The sequence below is a fragment of the Brienomyrus brachyistius genome, chromosome 1 (genome assembly GCF_023856365.1).
Source record: "Brienomyrus brachyistius isolate T26 chromosome 1, BBRACH_0.4, whole genome shotgun sequence".
Classification (NCBI taxonomy): domain Eukaryota; kingdom Metazoa; phylum Chordata; class Actinopteri; order Osteoglossiformes; family Mormyridae; genus Brienomyrus; species Brienomyrus brachyistius.
The window spans coordinates 36502975-36513297 of record NC_064533.1 but is presented as its reverse complement, the minus strand read 5'-3'; the positions used below and the strand labels follow the sequence as shown (position 1 = coordinate 36513297).

The 10323-nt window shown below is 42.6% G+C and overlaps 1 protein-coding gene across 1 annotated transcript in view; it reads left to right on the top strand.

Moving 5' to 3' along the window:
• The first annotated feature begins 953 nt into the window (after positions 1-953).
• The window catches only part of LOC125743161 (bone morphogenetic protein receptor type-2-like), a 41509-nt gene continuing 32139 nt past the window's right edge, over positions 954-10323 (top strand). Inside the window, exon 1 of the mRNA XM_049015883.1 lies at positions 954-2321. Within this exon, the coding sequence (XP_048871840.1) occupies positions 2246-2321 (76 nt within the window). The 5' untranslated portion in view covers positions 954-2245. The remainder of the gene's footprint in view (positions 2322-10323) is intronic.

Sequence of the window (10323 nt, the reverse complement as noted above, 5' to 3'; positions counted from 1 at the left end):
TACTAGGTTGCAGGACTGTTGCTAGGATCTTAAGACATCCGGGGCTTAACCTCTGTGCTCAAACGGAGAGCGTGGTTGCTAAAAACATCTGAGCTCAACAAATCATTCGGTGCGCGTGCGGATTCATTCGGGGCTTCAGCACTGAATGACCCCAGCGCTGGACTGTAACGTTGATTGCAAAAATTAACAGTTCGTGGACGATTTATGCAAATCATGCAACTACTGCCAACAGAATTTTGCAGGTAAGGAAAACACTTGTATGAAATCAAGTATTCGTCTAAAATCAATGCAGAGTCAAGTGCTCAAACATGGATCACTTTTCCCCTTATTGCATTTGACCTACATAAGCAGTCTATGGTGCATAACACTCACACACCATGCAGTTATGTAGGATAGAGGGAATACCGTACACCATCGAAAGTGTCTCACATTTCTTTTTAGTTGCGAAATTCTTCAAACTATATTGTTTTTAAAGCCATACTTCTTATTTCACAGAAATGTTTTCTGGAAAAATCCCCTAGACTTGCACTCATGCAAGAGGAATAAAAAGTTAATTTGAACGTTAACCCGCGTGCATAAAAAAGGAAACTTAAGTTCGAAAAGAAAAGCTACCAAAATCAAAACTATACCGACCTCAGTTCAAATCGAAGCAGATATCACTGTCTATATTCAGACTGGGATACAAGGATTAACAACGTATTTTCCCCTTAAACCGGGATTTCCCAAAAATAGGTGTAACGAGATACAGAACTGTTGATGTGCGAAATCGTGAATGGAAACACTTTTAATTGTTAGACTGTTATAAAAATGCAAACGTGCTCAGTAAACTTAAAAGTGTCCAGGGTAGGGGATAAACATTCCCGTCAGAACGCACTCGCACGGGTCTTCGGCTAGAGGGCGCTCCGTAGTAGTCATCGGCGTTGGAAAAGAGGAGTGAATTGACACTAGGCTCCCCCTCCCGTCAATTTTCACAGCCGAAACCTAAAGACGAGCTCCCGGCCAAAAGCTCGGAGGCGATCTCTCCAAGAAGCTGTGCTACGGCTATCGCCAACATTTCTGACGAGTAACGGCACAGGATAACAATAATTTCCACGTTCTCCCGTCTTCTTTTGAACCTCCTGACAATCGGAACCGGATCATTCGATACATTCTGGCTGCGATAAATACTGAAAGAGTAACCATTAGGCCAGATGATTTGCCCAGTTTTTGAGGCGCAAGTTAGCAGCACTGGCTAACATTTCTATACATAGCCTGTGATTGCTGTCCGTCTTGCAGCCAAGCTGGCACTTTTGTGAATGCCGCGTCCTCTTGCTTTCTGATTTTTTAAAAAAAAAATTTAAACGGCGTTAATGTCTGTTTTGCGTCGTACAGCAATGGAACTCCGTAATCTTTCAAAAACATCGATGCTATAGGAAACACTGGGAAAGAAAAGTCTACAGTAGTTTTGCTGGTAATATGGGAGTGCAAAAGGAAAGGAGGGGAATGCTTCTGCTGATGATCGCAGTCACTACCTTGCTCAAGAAATAATTTCTTAAAAAAACTGGGATCTCAAACGAATAAACGCATATCCACCTTAAGGATCAAGACATTTCCATGACGGATTAATGAGCTTTCATTGGTCGTTCAGAGATCGCTGGAGTTTTTTCCCCCCAAAACATAATTAAAGGCCCTTTGGATTAGTCTCAGATCTATGCTTTCGTATTCATTCCGTCAAGCTTTTCCGCAGAAAGACTTGTTTCTCAACGCTAAATTCAAATATTCAACCAGCCAGCTTGTGTATTTGCTATTTATATACTAAAATAAGAGCTACGCTAGTTTACTGGAAAACCACAAGAAAAAAAAAAAACGTTATATTCTATCGGAATACAGCGAATTGTAAGTTATTGGTCTGAGCGGACGGAGAGTATCTAACCTTTGCATGAATAAATTTCATAACGCTTTGACAATTGCTTTTTGCCGTTGTTAGACTGTTACTACTGAAGGAAAAATATCAAAACGTCGACATTACAAGCCGAAGCCGCACAGAGCAATTTAAATTGAAAACGGACGCCGGTCTAAATGGCAATCTCAGCAAGATAAATGAAACTGGGCTTTTTCTAAGCGAAGCGGTATGAATCATCTTTCTTCCCCCGTCGTTTATTCGGACACATTCAGCCGATGAGGGAGACCAACGGCTTGGGGGAAAAGGGCGAAAAAAGGAAAAGTTTCTGAGAGGAGCGGAGGAGCCTGAAAGGGAGACGCCGTAATGGCAGTTACTGGGCGAATGTGGCTACTGGTGACACTGGGGCTCTGCGCCGTGCTCCCGCTGCCTCCAGGCGCTGGTGAGTATCGGACATTTATGAAATGACACGGGAGGAAGCTACGTTTCCTTCACAAAGGCGTTAAGGCGAATAATTAACAGTAAAGGCATGAGCTGCTTTGCAAAGGTGGACGGTGTCTGTGTGTTTCAGTCAGAGTTATTATAACGGTAACGTTAATGTGACTTACAAAATACTTTGACGAAATGAATAGCTGTGTGCAAAATTATTTGCGTATTAGTTTATAATGGTTCTTACTTTTTAGTATGGGGTAGGTATACCTCTGTTTATGGTCATTATATCGTTATGTGTGGCAGTAAAATTAATGTTCACCATCTCCATTCACTTAATGCTAGGAATGGCTCTTTTGGTATAGGTGTGTGTGGGGTGGGGGTATAATAAATTCAGTGCATTTTGCTGCAAGGGCACACCGTCATACATCATGCATCTCTCCGGGTTCTACCTGATACCTTCAGCATAACCCTGCAGCCAGTCGCTTTTGTATAGGAATGTGAAATGTACACCGATCGCCATATTAAGCATGCTATTAATGCAGCCATAAACCTATGAAAGCCACTGATGATTAGGAGGAAAAAATCTTTTTAAGTTCCTCAGTTTATTTGTGCTCAGTAGGTATTATACGGAGAATAAAACTAGACGATGTGTATGCAGCAATAAGTAAATGTATGTTGTTTTGGGGTATGAATCTAGTTAGTCTTACTTTTTTTTACGATAAATAACTAGTATGCAGCTGCTTAAATACCTTCTCAAAGGGTCATACCTTTGTTCACACACCTTACCTGTAATGGTGGATGCTTAATAATAGCATGAGTCAGATTCACATAGAGTTAGCCGTGAGCTCTTAAGACAGTGTTTCTCAACCCAGTCCTCATAGACCCCGAGCAGTCCATGTTTTTGCTCCCTCCCAGCTTCCAGCCAATCAGGAACATCGAATACCTGGTACACGTGTGCTAGGAGCTGAGAGGAAGCAAAAACATGGATTGTCTGGGGTCCCCAAGGACTGGGTTGGGAAACACTGCCTTAAGGGGTTGACATGGACAGTCTGGCAGTTCCTCCACTTATTTCCTAGACTAGGGCAGAGCACCCCCTTCCTGCGTGATGAGTAGTCCATTGATGATAGAAACGACATGTTTGTGGTGGATAGGCTTCTTCCCATGTCTCATTTATGGAATCTAACCCCTTGCAATTTTCCCGATGTTTCTGAAAGTTTGACAGCCATACAAACAAGACTCCTTTCTAGTTAAGCTGCCTTTATTCTTAGAGGATATCAGTTCTACCACAATGTTGTGTAGGCCAAAGGTTCAACAGCAAGTGGCACATCTAGATCGGTGTGGGATGTGTACTGAATTTTCGCCAATAGTCTGTTGCCTATTTCTCATGCCTTGCTGGCTGCTTCTGGGATCAGCTTTGCTTTGGCTTCATCAGGCTTACGGGTGAGCCAGTATCAACCAGGGAAATGTGTGGTTCTATCTGCCAGCCGACTCAGCAGCTAGTCCAGTCAATCAGATGTGTAAGGACCAGTGCAAGCTGGTAGATCTCCGAATGAATTCTAAACACAGCAGTAGCATCGGCGACGCCTGCTGCTTCCCTGCCATTGGGATGAATGAGGCCAGGTTTCTCGCAAAGAGTGAGCAACCTTGATGACAGGTGTTGAATGACATTGCCCAATGCAAAGCTTCCCTTTCATCCTCTGCAAAGGCCTGGCAGGGCAGGAGGATGTAGCTGGACCACATGCTGGGACGACCGCTAGGCTCCCATCTGCCCCAGGAGAACAGAGCGCTTTTTTATATTAGCCTCAGTTAGGGCTGAACGATTTAGGGGAAATATCTAATTGTGATTTTTGAATTTTCTTTTGGGCATTATTGGCTGGATTTACCTGACTATCAAAATGCTGCTCCATTCACAGACCTTCAGGACAGGAATAAATCTAAATGCAGGGTGGTTTTCCCTGTTTGTGCAGGGATGCCGATTCATAGTTGTAACATGGCTTGCGAATGTGAAGTTGCAAATCTGTTGCCAACTCTCACACATCTGCCGCGACACTCATGCTTTAAGACTCTCTCATGCTCACGCAAGAAATCTTATGACAAATCAGTATTATTCCTTTAATAACCTAAAATTGGCTACATCAAAAGTGTTGGGGCAGTTTGCAAACCCAACAGACTAATTACAAGGTAATGAAGCGGTCGCATACGTGTAAATGTGGGTGTAGAATTATCTCATATTGAAAATGTCACGCCAGCCAGCTGACCAAAGTTGTCAGTCCTGCAAACCTAATTTACACAACCATGGAATTCTGTCATGATGATCAATACATAAATAAGCCCTTTCTGTAAACATTCTCTGACCATGAAATAGGTAGGTAATTCACTTAGTTCAGCAGCAGAATATATATATTTTTTTGCACTGCGAATGTTTCCTTTGGTTTTTTTGTGGGCGTGTCTGCAGTCGTCTTAGGTCACTTCTGATTGGTGAGCATGACTGGCACGCGAGGAGCACAGCACTTCTGATTGGTGGTCATATGAGAAGGATGAATTTGTAAAATTATTCTCACGACAGTTTTAAATCCTGGGTGAGATGTGCTGTATAATGCGTATCCTAAATTGCAGCCTTTGCTATTTGCGAATCACGATGTTTTGAAATTTTTGATTTGAAATCAATACATCGTTCAGCCCTAAAAGCCGCCATGACCAGATCCTCAGCTGCAGATTAAGACTGCGAACTAGACCCTGAGTGTGTCACTCGAGTATTCTCACTGTCAGGCTACGGGAGTAGGCGCCTCGCTCTGCTGCTGTCATTTCCGCGAGATAAGATGCACTGTCTCCACTTTGACAAATGAGTCGCCAGCAATTATGGTGGATTCAATGAATCTGTCTAGCTTTTTTGTAAGGTCCATTTTAGTTTCCGGCATTCAGGAACCCTTATTGTTTCTGGCATAACCGCTTTCAAACCCTGGAGGTAAAAGCTTTACAACACTGACAAATGAGTGCAACGATAAACATAAATCTTAAAATCTACAAGCAGTTTAGACGACTGACGGGATTAAGTATATTCAGAGAAATTTCTGCAATAGCTATACACAGACATTACTAGTGGGTCCTGTTTGGTAATATGTTTACTGTCTGGTCACTACCTGGTGACTTATTAAACTAAACAGCAAAAAATCTGGATAATTGTCATGTACTTCGCTTTCAGCTACTACTACAATGTACAGAATATATAATTTACCTAAATTGCACCTTGTTGGCAAAACTATGCTAAATGTTAGTCTAGGTACCTCTGAATGTATAAATTGCAAGAGAATGTAGGGTAGCATTTCTGCTGTACAGTGGAGCGTGGCCTAAAGCCTTAAACTCCATCATAAGAAGGGAAAAACAACCAGGTGTGTGTGATAGCGTCTGGGAGACCTTGGCGTAGACCCATTCAAAATACTTGTGATATATATAAACTTAGCATCTCAGAACTATTTTTGCTGCTCGTCATGTAACTGGTAACCTCAAGTTTCAAGTTTGTCATATACAGAGAACAACGGTACATCATTACCTGTAATGACATCCCTTGAACTCGGAGCCTTCTCAGTGCTTGCACACTAAAATAAAATATCACTTAAGTAGTAAAATAGTGCAAGTAGTAAATAGTTAAATAATAAGGTACACAGTACACAGTGTTTAATGGTTGCAAGTACCAGGTGTAATGGTGGATGCTTATTAATAGCATGACTGATTCACATAAAGAATCTGACTGTAGTACAAGATTGTAGTATGTACATGTATATATACACTCCTGCATATGTACAAAAAGGCAAGTTAAAGAGCCTGTAGTTTTTAAAGTGGCCTGTATTTATTTTGAATGTTTAGGTAGCAGAATGAAGTCAGTTTTGCCCACTGTTTGGAGTAATTTCACTTGTCAATATATTTTTTTTTTAACGTTTTTGTGCCTAAACTCTGGTAAAATGTGTCTCGTAGGTAAGCAACAGAGATTTGTAACATTACGGTTTTGATTTATGTCTGTGCCAACTGATGCTATATTCACTTTATATTAATTTAATTGGGCCTCTGCAGGCAGTTGGATGTCGTCTGTGAAATCCAGCAGGAAACGGTATTAATTTAAAAGGCAGTCAAATGTCTATGCTGGTATCAGTAGTAAAACGGGAGTCTCTCTCGGCTACAGTTGAAAGTTGTTGGACAGTAGTTTGTAGATTTGGTCAACCTTGTGCACAGCCTTCCATGATAAGATAACTGCCGTGTTTACAAAAGCAAAGGGGGATGACCCCCCCCCTTCCCCTGTGGTCACGCATGTCTCCTTGCTTCTGCCCGGACATGCCTGCTGGAGACCCATGAATGCTGTATATATGCAGATGGTGTATAGCTGTCAGTTCGTCTTTATGTGTATGTGGAGGCTTTACCGCCTGGTCTGCATGGCTGAGCTGTCTCCCATGTGTATAAGCTGAATGATCTCACATATTTATCAATATGCATACAGATGGATCTCTGTTTTTTTTTAAGGTACGGAGTTCTAAGCTAGTAGGTGTTGTAGATGCTTCTTATTTTAGTTCTTAATTAAAGCCAGTTCCCACTGTTTTGCTTGCAGCACACGGCTGCACCCAGCTGTGCTGCTGCCCTTACCAGGTCTGTCACCATACTTTGCTGGTTTATCAGAAGTTTGTAAAGATGGAGGATCAGTCATCTTCATCGTCGCTAGGAGTCGCTTTCAATGGCACGCGATACCTACGGAGAGTACAGTTAGAATCTTTAAATATAGCAAACATTAAAACAGATATGGTGAACTTATAATATGAAGCTGAACTGAAATCTTACTTCGTAACAGTATGATGAACGAGAGAGTGATTGTTATTCCATTCCGGAAAGGAAGTTGGGGGTTGTGGTGAGTGGGGGTGGATGACAAAAGACTGGGAGTAATCTTTGGGAGTCTTAGGGCTGACTGACGCGTACTCATACTCGTACTACAACATCGTCGTAGGTGCACCTACAGCAGGAGTTAACGTGACGTGTATGCGAGATGCGGTACCACCAAAAATTGGGGTGGCAGTACACAGTCACTTTTTGTCACGGAACTTTGTGCTTGTATACGGTTGTTAGTATTAAAATAACATCATCTTTCTTTTTTTAAAAATGAATAGCTGAACTGTATGTATTCAGAGGCAAGAGAGAAAATTTTGCGAACACTATTGTGTCCCTCTGTGTCCAGCGTCTTCAAATTTTAATGCCATTTAAGAAAGCAGTATTGTGTAGGAAGTACAATGAAACACTAACCTGAAATTGAGTTGCCTGCTTTCATAAGCAACGTTATTTTTCTATACAGTTGTATATAAATCTTGGTTATAAAATTCGCCTTGAGCTTGGGGTTTGCATTTCTTTAGAGCATCTATACTGTTATAGGAGACAAACTTAGCAAGATGTTCAGTTTTACTGACCGGTCCTTTTCAAGATTATCTAGTATATGTTAAACATTAGTTAAAATTTTACTAGTACTACTTTTGCATGGACTCTACATGTGCTCTTCAAGTCATTCCTATACATTTTCATCCTTGCTATTTAAACCACTCATTAATAAATATGTTTCTGGGAAATTGATTTATTTGAAACTTTTTTTTTCTTTAAATTCTGCAGTACTTATTACAGAAATTGATATTTCCAATGTCCTGCGGCTTAATTACGAAATAACTACTACGATATATCTAACAACATACAATGCAACATTAAACATGGAGTATTAAAGTGATATGTGGCAGTACGATGTGGAGTAGAGGTTAGAATACAGAGAATGCTGTAAAATTTAGCAACCATTTCATGTCACAACCACATGCAAAACAAGTGAGACCGGAAACGAAGAAGCCGACCAAGATGGTTTTCTAGCACTGCCCCCTGGTGGACATGACCTTTAATCCTCCAAATAGACGTAAACTACACATGCAATTACAGTCAGTACACTGCTTGTGTTGCGTATGCGTCGCCTCGAAGTATATCGCGGCCCTAGGTATCCAACAAGACATACCACCTTATAAACACAGGATGAAGTGTTTCCACGTTATTGGCTCACTGGGTGGATTTCCAGCCAGTCTGCACATAGGTGATGGTGGGGTGGTGCTACTCCTGCTATAGGAGAGATTCCAGCAGTGTTTGCATATTTGTTGACCGTATATCTTAGTTTTGAGAAACCCCATACAATGTCACGAGGGAGTTGCTGAGCGCGGAAACACACAGATGCATGTGGGGATTTCAGGCCGCTGAGCTGTTTAGGAGTTAATCTTAAATCTGCCAAAAGCTCCATTTGCAGAAGGTGGCAAAAGGTCTCCATAGTGGACAATGTCTCTGAGGTAACATGGTCTGTTGCTCTTTGGGGAGTTTCTCTGCGATGAACTTGAATCATTAAGCATTTGTGTCACTTCTGCCCCGCACCTGTTCCTATAACGGTCTCAGCTTAAATGCAAGGCCAAGTTTCAGAGATAAAAAATGAGCATTCGAAGGAATTCCGTTTGTTTTCTTGTACAGATGTATACAATGTGAGCCAGTTTGGCTCGGATAAGTTCCTGATCCATTGTCATTGGGGGTGGTGTCTGGATTTTTTGATGAAAAAGATTTTTAAAGGCAGTACCTTTGTGTCTCTCTTGCCCACCATGTATTCAGATGACAGGATCAGGGTAAAGCATTTGTGTCGTTCTTTGGTTTCCATAAGCAGTAGATGGTACCACGCCGGAGCCTGTCTCTGAGATAATGAGCTTTAGAGGGAACCCGCCTGGAGCATTCAAAGCTAGGCACTAACCAAGAGGGGGGGGACAACTTTTCCTGAAATAAATCATGTAGAAAACTGCAATTATCTAAACTGCAATTAGCTCCAAATGTTTACAGTACATTCCACATAATTGACATTGTGTCCTGGATTCAGGAACTCGCCGCTAATCATGATGTCCTTAGCATTCCAGCGTCCGTTATGTTCCTATTAACCCGCAATGCGCCAGTGTGTCTCCTGTAATTGTCATGCTCATCTATGAAACAAGAGTCAGAGGGAGGGACGCGGCCCCAGGGACCACTGGTTTCATGCATGTGAAGAGCCAGACCCCCTGGCGCTGGCACTCATTGTTGGGGTGCAGACAGGGGCCCTGTAGTCATGTCTGCACACACAAAAGTTGTGTGTCTGTGTCCATCTGTGTATGTATGCATGTATGTGTGTACTATCGTGTGTGTGTGTGCGTGCCTACTTGCGTGCCTCTGCGTGCGTGTCTTGTGGGAGGTGGAGCTGCGAGATTTAGACTAAACAATGCGAGTCCGTGACTCCACAGAGAGGGAAGCTGACGAGACGGTGTAGGAGAAGGAGGGGATGGGGGTAGGGAAGGAAAGGGTGGTGGTGGGACATTCTTTTGAGGCAGCACTGCTCCGCCATGCTGGAGCTGGGCAGATTGGATCTGAATGTAAAGTTCTTCCTTACTCCTTTGTAGTCTGTTTATCTAGCGACAAACTCCCTGGATGAGATCAGCTGGTGAGGCCCGGCAGCCAGAATGCGCAAAGACGCCTGAAGCAGATAATGGGATGGAATCATGTGAAATCAAGCTTCATTTGACAGCTGGTTAAATCAGCCATTCTCTGTCCATTCAAAGAATGTGCATTATTTGGTTTTTCAGCACATAATTTGCTCTCGTTCTCCGTGGTGTCATTAGGTTTTCCGGGTCTCGTTAAAGGGTGATTGAACGTAGCTGAAGCGTACTTTAATATCAGCTTGATGTAATGAAGGCGGAGTATGGCTTGGGGATAAGGAGCAAACCCACATACCCCAAAACACTAATAAGCTCTGCTTCTACTCAGTGTGTTCAAAAATAACATGAAAGTGCCCGTGCTGCAGCAGCCCTGTGGCAGACGGGTTTTTTCGAGGAACCTTTGGACCGGAGACCTACGTGAGGCAGTTTCTGGCCGGGAATGAGGGACAAGATAACTGGCAGCCGGCCACGTGCTGGGCTGACATTCGGAGAGGCCGGCAGAGGCCGTTCTGC